At 45.2% G+C, this 16,449-nt stretch overlaps 1 protein-coding gene across 1 annotated transcript in view; it reads right to left on the bottom strand.

Moving 5' to 3' along the window:
* The window catches only part of LOC125441536 (voltage-dependent N-type calcium channel subunit alpha-1B-like), a 286,638-nt gene that overhangs the window by 191,674 nt on the left and 78,515 nt on the right, over window positions 1-16,449 (bottom strand). The window contains exons 7-8 of the mRNA XM_048512145.1: window positions 7,864-7,920; window positions 6,928-7,002 (exon numbers count right to left, since the gene is read on the bottom strand). Coding sequence (XP_048368102.1) covers window positions 6,928-7,002; window positions 7,864-7,920 — 132 coding nt within the window. The remainder of the gene's footprint in view (window positions 1-6,927; window positions 7,003-7,863; window positions 7,921-16,449) is intronic.

Here is a 16,449-nt window from a genome sequence, read left to right as displayed (position 1 = left end):
AGGCCAGCCAATGTCACGTCCAGACCCAGCCACGCCCCTCCTATTCCCCCCCCTCACCCCACCAGGCTCAGCCACCGGCTAAGGTGAGGCATGGGGGAGCTGGGGGCAGGGTGGTGGGGGCGTGGGGGACTCATGGTGGGGTGGAAAATTCAGAGTCTGCCCCGGGTTCCATTTTCCACAGTTACGCCACTGCCCCAGACAGAGCATTCCACCAGGAACCAGAGACGGGATTATGGTAGGCATACTCCCCTGGAACACAGTTTTTCGTTTTCACATGGGGAAAAATGCAGTATCAAAACCATTCTCTAGAACTGGAGAAACATATGCAGAGATGTTAGTTCTGTTGCCACTATTATAAACCTCATTCTTGTAATCTGTGTCCAATATTAATATGAAATAAAGATCTGTCTCAGAGCAAAAACAGGCAGAAAGACAGACTATACTTTGTCAAGCTGCATTTCTGAGGTAGGACTGTAATGAGAAACACACTGAGAGAAACCTGTGAAGGAAAAACAATTATAAAACAGAACTTTCATAACACATAAGAAGTGGTGAACAAGAGGTTACGTCCAAACCAGTAAACACCAGTGATGAAGGGAGGGGGAACTGCGCCCAGGGCATGAGCTGCCCACGTGTCCCCTCCTGCCCCCGCCCTGCCTCGATACGCTCCCGCCCCGACACAAGCAATGGTGGCGTCTGGGACAAGCCGCCCCGGATGTCCTCATTGCCGCTATTCATCTGGTAAACACTGTTAGACAACCTATTTAAGAATGGTCTGTCATGCAGTAGTCATGAGAGCAATTTTTCCAACAACGACTGGTCCCTCGGGGAACATGCGTCCTGTCTGCCCTTCTGCCTCTGTTGAGGCCACTTTCCCTGATTTGGGGGGAATATTGCTGACAAAAACCCTGGTTGGGGTAGTTGCTGGGGATGACAGCATTTATAGGCCTTACTGTATTGGTATTGCTGGGAATGTCAAGAAAGATACCACTGTTCGTATGAAGCCGAATGGACAGTAATGCCTAAGAACTTGGTGGTTGATATATTTTTCCTCATTTTGTCTAGCCTGTTTATTAAAAAAAGGTTTTGGTTTCAAACAGAAAATCTTCACCCCTAGATTTGGTCTCTGGGGGCAGGGTAGAAGCATATGCAGGAAAGCACTATGTTGCTGTTTTCCAAGTTTGGCTCCCTCTGCAAACAAGACTGCAAACAAGTCTTTTAGTCCTCCAGCATATCACCAATGCATCAATGCACTGGGATAAGTGGTCCCATTAGGGGCGTGATGTTGGAGTCCCTCAGACACAGAGCTTTTCCCCCCAGGTCATCCAGTTTTCTTACTTCCTTGTCAATCAGTGAGCAGAGTGAGTATCTCCTTTAAATCTTGAACATAGCAGTACTGCCCTGCTGGAATTGGCAAAAGATTGGTGAAAGAGAAAATAATTTACATGAACAAGGGATAACTCCCCTTTCAAAAGCCCACAATTGAGAATTTCAAACAGTTCCAATGAGGAGGGAAAGTAGGAGGTGTTTAAGGAAACCAGGACACTTTCGACTGAGCTGAGATTTAAAAGAGACATGTACAAAATAATGGAAAAAGGGGGAAAACACCAATTAAAACAAATAGCCAAGATGTGTAGGGAGAAAATCAGAAAACCTAAAGCTCAGAATAAGCTCAAGCTTGCCAAAATGGTTAAAAACAACAAAAAAGGCTTTTTTGACTATGTCTGTAGCAAAAGGAAGAAAAAAGATATCATAGGGTCACTGCATGGGGAAAATGACAAAATGCTAACAGTGGGCGGAGAAAAGGCAGAACTACTCAATACCTTATTTTCCTCGGTCTTTACCCCCCCCCCCCAAAAAAAAACAGTGATCAACCAGGAGTTCTCTATAGCAGGTCTGCACACATAAAACCACAAAGATGAACAACTGTTCTGAATAAATGGGAAATAGGTAAATGATACCCATGCAGTATCTTCAGGGGTGGACTCTCTGTCTGACCCAATATCAGGCACATCTTCATATTCAGGTGAAATACGAGCTGTGAAGGTAGAAGGTTTGTCTATAGTAGACATAGGCTGCTTCCTAGAAGCTCTGTGCCTGTGTTGTGGAGGATGACAAGGTGGGGGGCATATCCTATTGACCACAGTGGGACATATGTATTCCATAACAACAGCCCCACAGATATTCCCACAGTGCATCTTGCATACATTCCTGGTGAACTGAAAAACCTGTACAAGACGTTTCAGTACTGCAGAAGTACCTCAAAGACATCCCCATCAGATCAATGTGAAGAAGGAAATCTCCTCCTAGATGGTGAAGGAGTCCTGGGGTGATTGAAATGATGTGGACTGGGTCTTCTGTCAGAGAAAGATCCTGAAGTCTGGGTAGGTCCAATAAAAATGTGTCACTTCAATATTGGAGACAACTCTGTAGATGGTCATCACCAAGGGGACCATTTTAATGTCAAGGTAAAGATCAGCATCAAGGCAATGTTGTATCTGGAGGTTGAAGAGATATTGTTTCTCGGGGTCAAGGAGACGTCAGTTAGTTCCGAGGAGATGCATCTTGTGCACAGAGATAAATGGTGTCGAGATAAATGGCGTCGAGAAGTGGTAACAGGACGGCTTGACAAAGAAGGCATTTGGTGCTGAGGCAACACTGAGATGGTGGCAGACTATTCATGGTGTTCAGGAGACTTCAGTGTCACAGTTGATGGTACCCAGGGGTTCTCAGCCTTTTTGTGAACTTTTTTTTGTGGGAGTCTGGATGCTGCCCTTTCAACTACAGTTGGCTCCAAGGTGAACTTGGGTTGATCTGATAGTATGGAAGCCATAGAAAGCAAGCAGGAGCACTTAGGAGCTTTTTCAGTCAGTGGGTCAAAGTCTTCAAGGGGTTTTGTCCATAGAGAACCCTTAAGGCATGTAGCCCTTTTTTCCTGGCCTTAGGTGTTAGCAGGTGACAAGCTTGACAGGGCTCCACAACGCGGCCCTTACCCAAACAGAAGACCCATTCGCTATTTCATCACTTGGTGTCACCTTGTTGTTACATTTTTTACATTTTTAAAAGAGACCATCTCCTCAAAATTTCTCTCCTTAGTGATCGAAATAGAACCTAATAGAAACACATCCTCACTCTATTGCAGCAAAGTGAGAACTAAGGGAGAAGAGTGTTCCCTGTCTCTGTCACACGACCTTTTGGGTGGGAAAGCTTCAGCTCAAGACAGAGGATCATGGAATGCTCAGCTAAAAGCCTTCTAGATGCCTGGTAATATAACCCTGCACCTGGCCTGTGCCTTCTCAGTTCCCATGAGGGGCTGCACTGAAGACACAATGATGTACAATAAATTATGATTTGCTACAAATGCACAAATACCTAATTTTCTAGCCACTTTCGTGTGCAAGACCAAGGATCCCCCCTTCAAGTTTGTTTCATGGTTGATATCATAACTAAAATGAACTAATGCATTATATGAATATGGTGAATAATACGCAAATCTGCCAAGATTCACTTGCAGCAAATCCTTGATAGAAAACAATAAACTGCAGCTTTTCACAGTAATTACAAGAAAACTGAATCTCCAATCAAGAACTATCTGGTGACCAGGCCTAAAATAGTTCTCATATGATTCAGTTCCAAGGCCCAAGAATCTCCACCTCTTGAGCAGCAGCAGTGGCGTAGTGGTTAAGAGCAGGTGCATTCTAATCTGGAGGAACCGGGTTTGATTCCCCGCTCTGCCGCTTGAGCTGTGGAGACTTATCTGGGGAATTCACTCCCACACATGCCAGCTGGGGGGCCTTGGGCTAGTCACAGTCTTCCGGAGCTCTCTCAGCTCACAAGGTGTTTGTTGTGAAGGGGGAAGGGCAAGGAGATGGTAAGCCCCTTTGAGTCTCCTACAGGAGAGAAAGGGGGGATATAAATCCAAACTCTTCTTCTACTCTTCTTCTTGAGACCACATTCCTCCAAATGTTAACGTTGCCATTAGGTAATTTTAAAAAATCCAAGTGTTTTATTACTTTTAACTTAATGCAAACAAACTGATGCATATTTGGATACAATGTGGTGTGACGATAACACACTGCTATCTTTTTAGCAAACTGCTTTCGATATCAGAATTCTTGAATTCAAAAAATCCTCACCATAAATCTCAGGCCATGCACTGCAAAACCCCTTCTAGATAACAAAATCCTTCCAAAGCTCATTGCATATTCCATTTCACCAGCGAAGCAAGGCAAGGACTCAGATCTGCTGCACAATGAGCATTTGAAGACTGATCCACCATAGCACTTCAGTTCAAAGGGACTTACGTATTTTCACACTGTATTCATGTTTAAATTATGCTAGAGGGCAGACCTCCAAATCCGCAAAACTAGGAGGCACCTCCAAAGATCTATTCAGTCATCAAACATACAAACGTATCCTGGTTTATTCATGATGAGATAAAGTCAGGAAGTCCTTGGGTTACAGACTCCTTTCCCTCCCCTTTCATGTGCTGCAGATATTGAAGTTTGCTAGATTTGGAATAAACAGTTTGTTGTGAAGTCTAAATGAGGCCAAACAACAGCTGGTTTGTTTTCTTGACTACAAACCAGAATTCTAAATCAGGCAGGCCTATACTGTGCATTACAATTTTGGTTTGTGAGCAAAAGGATAAACCGCAGTTTGCCATTTCATCTGGTTTTGACATCACAGTTGACTGCAGTTTATTCTAAACAAAGGTATTTTTAATCATCCAGACACATATGAGAAGAGGAAGAATGAGAAGCAATCACAAATGCTTGAAGATTTCCTGGTTTGTTCTCTCTGTAAAGCCAATGGTCAATCCTTTGGATGCAAGAAAATACATTATCTCCAACACCAACAGTTACTAGGAATGTTGGGAGCCTTAACATGGGCATGTTTGACAGGCAAGCATACCATGCTTGACTGTTACAACTGCCCGTGAGCTTCATATTTCCCTGTCAGGGGCATCCGACAGTGCAGGGGAGCCACAAGAGGCCTGCCATAGAGCAGTGGGGGAGTGTGAGGCTGATTCCGCATGGGCCAAAAACAGTGGTGTGAAAACGGTGTGAAAACGGTATAAAAGGGTTTAAAACAGTATAAAAGGGTTTATACCATTTTTACACTGTTTTCACACTGCTGTTTTTGGTCCATGAGGAATCAGCCTGAGATACAGAAGTCCTGCTGGGTGGTGAGTGCCTACCTAGTTCTGTTAGGCAGGGCCTAACAGGATCTAGCTACATGTTATATTTTACAAATGTCTTCCACTGAGGCTTTTACTTGAACATCAACTGCAAGTTCCTTGTTGGAAACTCAATTTTCAGATCCAGAGAAGGTAAAAAAAAACTCCTATTCAGCCGCCACCCGGCATGTGTACAGTCCCAGTGTGGGGTTGCACTGAAGAAGGAACATGGATAGGGCTTCCTCCTCCCCTATCCAACATATTTTCCCTGCCTGAAACAGTCCTGAGGCCCTAATTTCCTATGGGAAGCTACCAGTTATGGACTACATGTAGGGTTGCCAACCTCTATGTGGGGCCAGGAGATCTCATGGAATTACAGTAATCTCTAGACTACATGGATCAGTTCCCCTGGAGCACAGGAGTCAAACTCACGGCCCTCCAGATGTTATAGACTACAGTTCCCATCATCCCATGCCAGCATGATGCTGGCAGGGGATGATGGGAACTGTAGTCCATAACATCTGGAGGGCTGCGAGTTTGACACCTGTGCCCTGGAGGAAATGCCAGCTCCCAAAGGTAGACTGTACTGAATTCCAGGCAGAAGTGGACTGGAATGTAAAAACAGACCTGGACCAATCCCAGTGGAAAACAGCCTTGGAACAATCTCAGCTGTGGTGCTACCATACAAGCCAATATTTTAAGGGCCACTGAACTCAGTGGTATTGTCAGTGGACACTGACTCACCTTTTGCCTCCTCCTGCAAAATGGCAGAAACACAAGAGGAGACTATTACTGAGCTGATACTGATTACCAATGAAGGGTCTGAGCCAAATGTCTTCTTGTGGAACTGCTGGCCGATTTGCTGGGGCTTGGAGCAGGAATGGAGAAGGAAGTAAAAATGGCCCTGGAGCAAGCAAAGGTGTGTGGCTCCTGTGGTGGTATAAGACCGTGCTTCAGGGGATACTCAACTCAGCAATGCAAACAATGGGTACTATCTCATCCATACTGAAGACTGGCAGCAGTGTGGGAAAAGACAATGGGTGAACTCATGCCAATGACCCCTGCCGATGAAGAGTCTGGCTTGTAGCACCACAAGCCCTTTAAGGCAGTGGCTTACTGGGATTCTTATACACAACCCAGTAGCCCACTGAGAAATTTCTATGAAAGTTAAATGGCAAACCTACCCTGATTACATGCCTGCTGACCTCCACCCCCTCCCCTTTCCCCAAACTCCACCCTCCCCAGGCTATACCCCAAATCTCCAAGAATCTCCAAGATGGAGTTGGCAACTTGAGCTACTTTAGAGGTCACTATTGGAAGAACAATATCTCCCTGGGACTATTTGAACTCAGCAAAATTGTGCAGGGAAGAGACAGAAACCCCTTCTTCCCTTGATCTGAAGACTGCATGATAAATGAATGCCCAACAGAAAACTTGCAGCTGACAACTGATGCATGAAAAATATAACATGCTGTTAGGTCTATGAAATTTCCAAAACAAAGCCTTGCAGCCTGGCACTCCTAACTTTTGGTTGCTTGCACCCAAATGGCTTTTTGACACCTGGGCTCTCTCTTGTCCTTCCCTAGATGCTACCATACCAAAATATAATCTACTCCTCCTATACACTCAGCTCAGCCAGCCTCCACTGCATCAAAGTGCGACTAGGAATTAGTGGCTAACAGTGTTCTCAGGAGGGTAAAGCCACAAGAGTTGTCCCCTAGTCCCCTGACAAGTTGCAGTCCACTCACTGTTATAGCTGCCGCCGCTGCTAATCTCCACCGCTGTTGTGCCTCTCAAAATTGGGCCTTCAGAAGTGGCCCTCCCTGAGAGGGAGTGGGAAGAGAAAGGAAAACAACGGAGGGCAGGGAGAAATAGAGGAGGAAGAGGAGACATGAGAGGACGAAAGATGGTCAGAAAAGGGAGAGGGTTTAACTGAACTTTTACCAGCTGTATCATCCTATGAGCTAGATGTCAAGAGGAAGAAAGGAACATGTCTCCATGTCTCTTGCTTGACAATGCTAAAGTTTCAAACTTCTTTGCCTAGGAGAGGGCAAAAGTGTTGTGCAATCACTGCACCCTGTTAGATCTCATTGTTTAAAGGAAGAAATGTCTTTGAGAAATCCAATTACAAACCCCATCTTAAAGACGGGCCCTTTTCAGTGTTCTTACAACAGATATTCCCCTCCATGATGAATAGAAGCTGGAGTCTGCCTGCACATACACAGTGACATATAGTATATTCTTATACACGACCCATGTCGCACAAAACCATTAACTGATTTCTTTAAATATTGAGCCTGTTTCACCCATTAAAATCATAATCATATTTGCTGCAGCTATACTAGTGCCAGACCTGGAGCTTCCCACAGAAAATGTGGGAAGAACACCTGGATGTTCTTCTACCAATGTGCCAAGGAAATCCTGATTGGCTGAAGCACAATTCCCCAATTTGTGTGTCCGTAAAGATGCACTGGACACATCTGACCTTCACACTTTCCTCAAAGGGATCCCGAATCATGTAGCAAGGAGGAATCAAGAGTCTCTCGGAGAGCCCAACTAAACATGAGAATGTGTTCTCAAAAGCATGCAAGAAACAAAACAATTCCATTAAAAACCATGAAGACATACATGGTATACATCAACCTTGAATAAGAGAAGGGAAAACCAGGCCAAAAGAAACCTACCATCCAAAGGGGACTTCTCTTCAGCATTCTTGTCTTCCTCAGCTAACATCACCTCCTCTGAAAATGAAAAGAGAAGCACTCAGTCTTGGATAAAGCACATTTTCTCGCCCCCCCCCCCCAAAAAAAAAACCCAGAGCCTGAAGGTGGAAGCCTAGCCTTCCCACAACTCCTTGACTGTCCTTGACTGGACATTCTTTTAACAACATGGGGAACAGAGCAATGGTTTTTGTGCAATATGACAGTTATGCTGTTATCACAGCCTTTGCTATTTTCTTCATTCTTCTCTTAACCACCTCTCCTTACTTTTAAGGTAGGGCATCCTGGAGGCTGCTTCTTTCTGGAAAAAATTATTCCCTGTTTTAGTTACAACAAATTCTTTTTTTCCCTTGCTTCTTTACCGCAACCTTTAGAAAGCAAATTCAAGAACTGTGCCTTATTCACAATTATGCTGAAGCCATTTCAAGCATAGATTTTTTTATAGTCCTTCCTGATGGAAAGCAATAAAGAGACCCATACAAGTATTGCAAAATATATAAAAAACAGCATATTAAATTCATTGTAAAAGATAGTCTTAGAGCCAGCATGGAGTAGTGTTGAGACTGTTGAGTTAGGATGAGGCAGATCTGGGTGATCTTGGGCTCTCTGCTATGAAGCTTGCTGGGTGATCTTGGGCTCAGTCATTCTTTCCCTGCCCACCTCACATCACAGGGTTGTTATAACAGTAAAACGATGGGGTAAAGAACCTTGTAGGCTGTCCTGAGAGCCATAGAGGAAGGGCAAGATAAAAGACTCATGGAAAGACAGAGAGATAGCTCAGCGTGTGCATTAGAAATCACTCAGTGGGGGAGTAATCTTAGCTGCTGCAAATGTCTTTTCTGTTTGGCCAAATTAACAACAGACAAGATTCTCAAGTCCTCTCTAGAGAGGTCTTCTAATAATAGAAGAGGCTCCTAATAATAGATGAGACTCCTAAGGTGACAGAAGAAAAGTGGAAACATGGAACATAAGTTTGGATCAGCCAAATGCCATTAAAGATGAATAAGAAATTGGCAGCAGAGATCATTTTCAAGTTATGCTTTGGCACAAAATAGGGACCGACCCCTAATTAAATTTGAACAGTTATTTTGTAGTTAGCCCTAATCTATTTTTTACTCACAATACAACACAACACTCACTCACAATCAATACTTTCGCTCATTTACAATGCAGTTCACGTTCACCCACAATACAATACTATCAACCACATCTTTGCGTAACAAGTTCCACCCAAACACTTATTGATTGATTCCCCACCCTGGGACATGGACAATATGTATCCCAAACATTCCCTTCTCTCTGGACCCAATGTGAAACAGACTTCCCTCTGTGATACACCTCTGAAGATGCCAGCCACAGATGCAGGTGAAACGTTAGGAACAAGATCTACCAGACCACGGCCACACAGCCTGGAAAACCCACCACAACTAGTTGAACCCGGCCGTGAAAGCCTTCGACATATGTTTTGATTTGACTTCAAGTATAGGTAACAATGTTCAAATACAGATGTCCAGGGACAGACTGGGATGTTGCCACAGAGCCGTGGTGGCGAACCTTTGGCACTTCAGATGCTGGCAGGGGCTGATGGGAATTGTAGTCCATAACATCTGGAGTGCCAACGGTTCACCACCACTGCCATAGAGCAAAGAAAGCCAAATGGCTCTTTCAGATTGGCAGCACTGGAGGGCCTACTTAGCTTGGATCTGGGCCACCTGAGTCTACACCTGTCACTACATTTGATGTAGCCCAGATCCAAACCACTTAGCTCCACTTGATCCTGGCCGTCAGTGGCCCTCCAGAACAGTGGCTGAATTGGAACTCTTCTGAAAAATTAAATGGCCATGAGAGCTAGCATGGTGTAGTGGTTAAGAGCGGTGGACTCTAATCTGCAGAACTGCATTTGTTTCCCCACTCCTATATATAACCTCGGGTTAGTCACAGTTCTGTCTGAACTCTCTCAGTCCCACCTACCTTATAAGGTGCCAGTTGTGGGGAGAGGGATGAAAGGAGTTTGTAAGCCACTTTAAGACTCCTTAGAGGAGAGAAAGGCAAGATATAAATCCAAACTCCTCCTCCTTTTCTTCTTCCCCCAGAATGTGACTTCATTGCTGATGTTAGTTTGGGCCTCAGTAAAATGGATTAATATGAAGAAATTATGGATTTCCTTAATGTACATAGTAGTGATGTACTGTTTCTAAAATGATTAACATGGTTTTTTACAATTACAAATTGCACCCTTCACTTCTAACCATACAAGAAAGCTCTTCTGCAATAAAAAGCATGACACTCCAGTTACCCTGAAATGTTTTTTGTTTAAAATCATCATGCACTTCCCGGCTTAACCCTATGCCTTTGCAACTATTTACAAGGACTTCTAACAATCACAATTTTATCCCAAACTGTGATTGGTTGGATATTTTGGATCTCCCCAAGGCCATATATAAGCTTCTTCTGAATTTCTAGAGCTTGCATGTATTGAAGAAGAAGAAGAGTTTAGATTTATATCCCCCCTTTCTCTCCTGTAGGAGACTCAAAGGGGCTTAAAATCTCCTTGCCCTTCCCCCCTCACAACAAACACCCTGTGAGGTGGGGCTGAGAGAGCTCCGAGAAGCTGTGACTAGCCCAAGGTCACCCAGCTGGCGTGTGTGGGAGTGCACAGGCTAATCTGAATTCCCCAGATAAGCCTCCACAGCTCAGGCGGCAGAGCTGGGAATCTAACCCGGTTCCTCCAGATTAGATACATGAGCTTGACTTGAAAGCTTGCATGTCTACATTCTCCAAGACAACCATAGAAACATTCCATGTCCATGGTATGAAAAGAATGGGTACTGCCTGCTCAGGGAAAGACTTGGTTGGCGGTTTTATCTCCACAAAAGCTGCAGCACTGTGAATAAAGCAAAGCAGAAGAAACCTTCATTCAGTTAAAGAGCTACGGAATGTAGCCAGTGAACTTTTATCTGGGCCAATCAAACATCACATATGTTAACCCTGTTTTCTCTGGCTTGGTTTTTTATGTATTCAGGGCTCCATGGCTGCATTCACAATGAGCCTCAGAGATCTCCAGGCTTACTGACGAATTCCTGGTTTGAAATAAAACATGATTTGTCTTGCCATCTGAATTGAGCAATTTAATGAACTGTGGTTCATTTTTAACAAACTGGGATTTCACATCAGAATTAAATCAGAATCCTGGTTTGTATGAAAAAAGAAGCTCACTTCAATAAGATTGTCCAATTTGAAGATAACAATCCCAGTTGGTTACAAACTAGGAAGCCCTTGCTTTGGCACGAGGGGTGGAAAAAGCAAGCATGTGAGCCAAGGAACTCCCTAGCTGTTTCTGTTAGCGTTGTCAAACCTAACTGGTGGGGCATGGCCACCATGCTGAGGTTAAATGAAACAGACCCCAGGTCACTTAAACCAAGAAAAAAGAAAGCACAGTTTTAATTTGACCCTCAGTACTGAAAGGGTATATCAAAGAAGAAGTCTTTGCAAAGGAAGCAAAATCAAGCGGCTCAATTCACTTTGTTTTTCAGTCTCCAGAGCAGAAATGTTTTTCCAGTGCTGCGTGTCCTTGTAAGATAAGATAAAAATGTCTTCGAAAGAGCACTGGGGGACTTAGCAACCCTTTTCTCTTCCTACAGAGATAGAAGCTTTCCTACAGAAATGCAGGACAACAGACTCAAGTTGAATGAGTGGAAATTACATTTCCATGTCTGTTGGCTTAGTGTCTATTGAAGGTCCTTTGTAAATCTTCTTCTGGGAACCAAGTACAACTAGTTTCTTTCACTTTTCCCTCAAAACCTTGTCAGAGGTGGGAGGAGGTAGCTAAAAAGCCTAAAAGGCGGTCTACCCCCACCCCATTATCAAATACTAGCAGTAAAGCCTTTTCTGTATTGTCGGCTATTTTCACTGCCGGAATCACTGGTGTTGGTTTCGGTTGTAGTGGCAGTAGCCTTTAGAGGCATTCTCTCCTGATCAGTTGCCAGCATCTGGCTGGCATCTTCAGAGGATCCTCGGAAGATGCCAGCCACAGATGCAAGCAAAACATCAGGAGAGAATGATGCTAGAACATGGCCATACAGCCCGGAAACCACACAGAACCCCAAAGCCTTTTCTATTAACAAATACAATGGGCTCTAGAAAGCTGTTGGTGTAAATGGTGCCTTCTGAAGGGGGCAACTCCTCCTGCCATTCCTCCCCCTTGGCCCTGCTGGCTCCCCCCTCTTTGCAAAACTGGAATCCAGCTTTGCTAACATGGGGTGGGTCAAAGGAGCTGGGAGAACTCTCCCCATCTTCACAGGTGCCCTGCTGCCAACCTTTGCAAAGCTGAAAGGGAGCCAGCAGAGTCCCAATCTCCATAGGTAACCCCTTTCCAAAACCAAGATTCTAGCTTTGCAAAGGTGGGGAGGAGTCAACAGGGTACCTGTGAAGAAGGGGAGAGAATTCTCCCCAAATCCATAAGCATTCCTGCCCACAGTTTTCAAGACTCAGTCAAACCTTTGCCAAGTTGGGGGAGCAACCAGGATGCCTGTGAAGATGGGGATAGTTCTCCCCATCTCCATGCCCCCCACCATTAGGAAAGTTTGGGTTTGCAAAAGGGGGGAGCCAGCACAGTGCCTGTAAAGATGGGGAGAGTTCCCCCCATCTCATAGGCACCCCCATGCTGTCTTCTTCCCCCCTCTCACACATCGCTTTCCAAGGCCCCCCAGGCACCCACCCCACTTCTCAAAGCCTGGGGGCCTTGGAAAGCAGGGTGGAGGGAGAAAGACAACCTGGCTTGCATTCATCCCCCCCCCACCCCCGCAACCTGGCTTTCCGAGGCCCACAGGTCCCAGGAAGGGAAGTGGGGGCCTGATCCTGCTTGCTGGACTCAGCACACTGAGTCCAGCAAGCAGGAACGGATCTGTTCCCCCTCCCCCCACACACACACACACACACCTCACCCAAAGCTGTCGCTGCCCCATCACCTGGGCAGAACAGTTGGCCAATCGCCACACAGGACTCAAAGGCTGCCAATGAATCCTGTGTGGCGATTCACTGAGGATTCTTCATGGGTCATCCCAAAGGCTTAGATAATTATAGATCAGGATAACATGCTTGTAACTGAATATACCAACTGAGAGAAAACAATAAATGACAAAGGCCACATTACACTGGACGTCTGGGACTAGAACTCCGGATGTATATTTAAGCCCTAAGGGCAGCTGCTATTAGGGGAGGATTGAGTCTGGTACCTATATTGTGCCTATCTTTTCCCTACTGGCTTGGAGAGGGAGACTTCTCATTTGTAAAATGATACGCAACGAAAGAGACAATCCCTCCCCCCTTCCCCACCAGTACCACAGCCCTGACTGAGATTGGGCTCCTGGCAGCTGCTTCTTATGGGCAGATTAAACACTCTGTGTGTCTCTAAGAGGAAACAAGTACATAAAATGATGAAAAATGGGAAGGGGTTTTTCCACCAGGTGCTGTCCCCCCCCCCCCCCAAATATCTTACCTCAACAATAAGTTACTTCAAGGGAAAGAATGAAAAACTAATATCTAGCAATAAGAAGGGCTTATTGTTAAGCATTCTAGGAAGGTCAAGTCTTGTCAAGGCATAGGAAAGTCATGCACAGGCAGAGAAAAGAGAACAAAAGCCCCCCAAGCAGCGTGATCTTGCCATTTGCAAAAGCTGGATGGGTGAAAAGCCAGAACTCCTTTTCCCACCTCACAGTGTTCCTTCATAGCAGTAAGCAAACAAATGCTTTATAACAGTGGTGGCGAACCTATGGCACGGGTGCCAGAGGTGGCACTCAGAGCCCTCTCTGTGGGCACACACAGAGTCCCCCCCCCTTGCCCACATATCTAGGCTGGCCTGGGCCGCTGGGCTTGATTATTAGCATTAAACCTAAGACATAGGCCTTCCACACACGCAAAATAATGCGTTTTCAAACCACTTTCACAACTGTTTGCAAGTGGATTTTGCCACTCCACACAGCTTCAAAGAGCCCTGAAAGCAGTTTGAAAGTGCATTATTCTGCATGTGCGGAATGAGCCATAGTTTTTGGGAGGCAGTGTAGGCAACCCTGTTAAGTGCTGTTAAACCCCACTGATTTTCATGCAAAGAACTAAACCGCGATCCTTGACCTGGGAGTAAACTCGGTTGCTGGCAATGGGGATTGCTTTTGAGTAAACCCTCCTAGGGTTGTGATTCACTTGTTTGAAGAGTTGCACGGTTGCTTCAAAGCCAAGTCACCGACTACCACCAAGCTTACTCCCGAGTAACGCATGCCTCAGAGTCAACTGTTTTTATTTATTATTATTTATTTATTATGAGATTTATAAGCCGCCTCATCCCCGAAGGGTTAAATTGCCATGTTGGCACTTTGCAATAAATAAGTGGGTTTTGGGTTGCAATTTGGGCACTCGGTCTCGAAAAGGTTAGCCATCACTGCCTTATAAGGTGAGTTCCCCCAACATTTATCTGATTGTGAGCTCGGTTTCACACCCATGGCTTGACCTGTGTCAGGCAGTTGTGTCTGCTTTAAGACACATGAGAAAAGAGTGCAACATATTTCCACAGCTAGCCAAAAGGCATGCAACCGACGTTGTATCTTCAAGAGTTTTAAGAGTTTTAAAGGGATACAACCTTACACTAAGCAGAGAAGTCAGCTTGGGGACACAGAGGCCCCTTCCGCACACACAAAATAATGCATTTTCAAACCACTTTAACAACTGTTTGCAAGTGGATTTTGCTATTCCGCACAGCTTCAAAGAGCACTGAACGCAGTTTGAAAGTGCATTATTCTGCATGTGCAGAAGTGTGAAACAACACATTAAGCAGGAGAACTGTTGTCTTCTGATTTCTTTTTTCAGCTTCAACACTGCTGCATTTTGATTACAAAAAAGCTGCTCTGGGAAGGGATGTCTGACCCTTTACCCAAATCACCCTCCCCAAGCCATTCGTAGTGCTAAACATAACATAGATCCCTCTTTATCTGTAGAACTAAAGAAGGGTAGTGGATCTGAAGTCCAGCAGGGCTGTTTGACTCTGTTTATCTTGGCTTGTATTGTTGTCAATGAAACAAATATGATGGAGGCATCAAGTCTCCAAAGCTCTCAACTAAACCCAATAGTGTTGCCCCTAGAACTTCTCACTGCTCAAGGCAAATGGGCCTGTCTCACACAGCAGAAGAATCCACAATCATACTAGTTTAAATAATACGTTTCAGCCACAGCCTTAAAAAACACCATGACCTATTCCGAGCTTGAGAGATAGGGCAAGACAGAAATTCAGACAGGCGAACAAGAAAGCCTCTTGAGAAAGGATTTATCTGACAGGCTAATGCCCCTCAACTTGCTGTGCTGTAAATAATCAAAGGGGGTCAGAACCGAAATCTCTATTTCTTGCCGGTAAACATGCCAGACCTTTCCACTCAGCCATTTAAGTGTTACGTTTTCCCATTTGTCACAATGGCCTAGACGTCTCAGTCTAAGAGTGTAATTGCTTTCTCTCAGCTGAGGACTACGTGAGGAATTAGCTGGATGCCTTGTCCTTCTCCAGCCTGGGAACTGAGGCTTGCCTAACCAGCTGTTGACCAAAAAAAAAGACTACCTCTTCACAATCTCCTCTTGCGTCCTCTGACAAATTCAGGAGTCGTACAAGAAGACAGGAGCCCTGTGGCATACAGTGGTAAGCTGCAATACTGCAGTCAAAGTTGCTCACGACTTGAGTTCAATCCAAACAGAAGTCGGTTTCAGGTAGCTGACTCAAGGTTGACTCTGCCTTCCATCCTTTCAAGGTTGGTAAAATGAGTACCCAGCTTGCGGAGGGTAACATGTAGGTAGCCAACTGAAGAAGGCAATGGCAAATCACTCTGTAAACATAGTCTGCCTAGTAAACATCACCCCTTGAGTCAGTAATGACTTGGTGCTTGACGAAGGACTAGCTTTACCTTTTCACAACGAGGCAGGATCTTGCATGGCGCAGGGTAATACTAACAACAGTGCCTTTTCAGAGACTTACTGGTTTATTTTCCTTAAGCTTGGAGGCCATGCAGTTCTCCTAAGTAGGATCAGGTGGAATTTTACCTGCTCCTTGGTCAGCCAGAGGCAGAGAAAGCTTTTCTTCATGGGCTCCTTTTCTAACAGCAGCCAGACTGGGTTCATGTCCCATTTCTGTCATGGACTTACAATACAGCCTTTAGAGTAATTATGTTATGGCTACTAGCACAGAGGACTTCAGGACAAGACTGTATACCTGGACAATTGATTTATCAGCAGTTATTCACTATTACAGCTAAGAAGGGGACCTTCTGTAGGCAGAGGTGCCCCACTAAACAAGAGAGTACAGTTGTCTCCATAAACGTGTTCGCTCCGGCAAAATGGGGAGGGATTAGGCCAGGCCCGGCCTAAAATAGGCTGCCTGGTCCCACCTCCTCCAGTGACGTCAGGGCGCCAGGAGTCACTGCCTGGCGCCCCGGAGGCTTGTCGCTCCCGCATGGCACTGCAAAGCCTGAAACCTCGTGAGCTATTGGGAGCTCGTGAGGCAATGGGGAAGGCGGCAGC

Source organism: Sphaerodactylus townsendi, linkage group LG12 (assembly GCF_021028975.2).
Source record: "Sphaerodactylus townsendi isolate TG3544 linkage group LG12, MPM_Stown_v2.3, whole genome shotgun sequence".
NCBI classification, from domain to species: Eukaryota; Metazoa; Chordata; class Lepidosauria; order Squamata; family Sphaerodactylidae; genus Sphaerodactylus; species Sphaerodactylus townsendi.
This window is presented reverse-complemented; position numbering and strand designations above follow the sequence as displayed.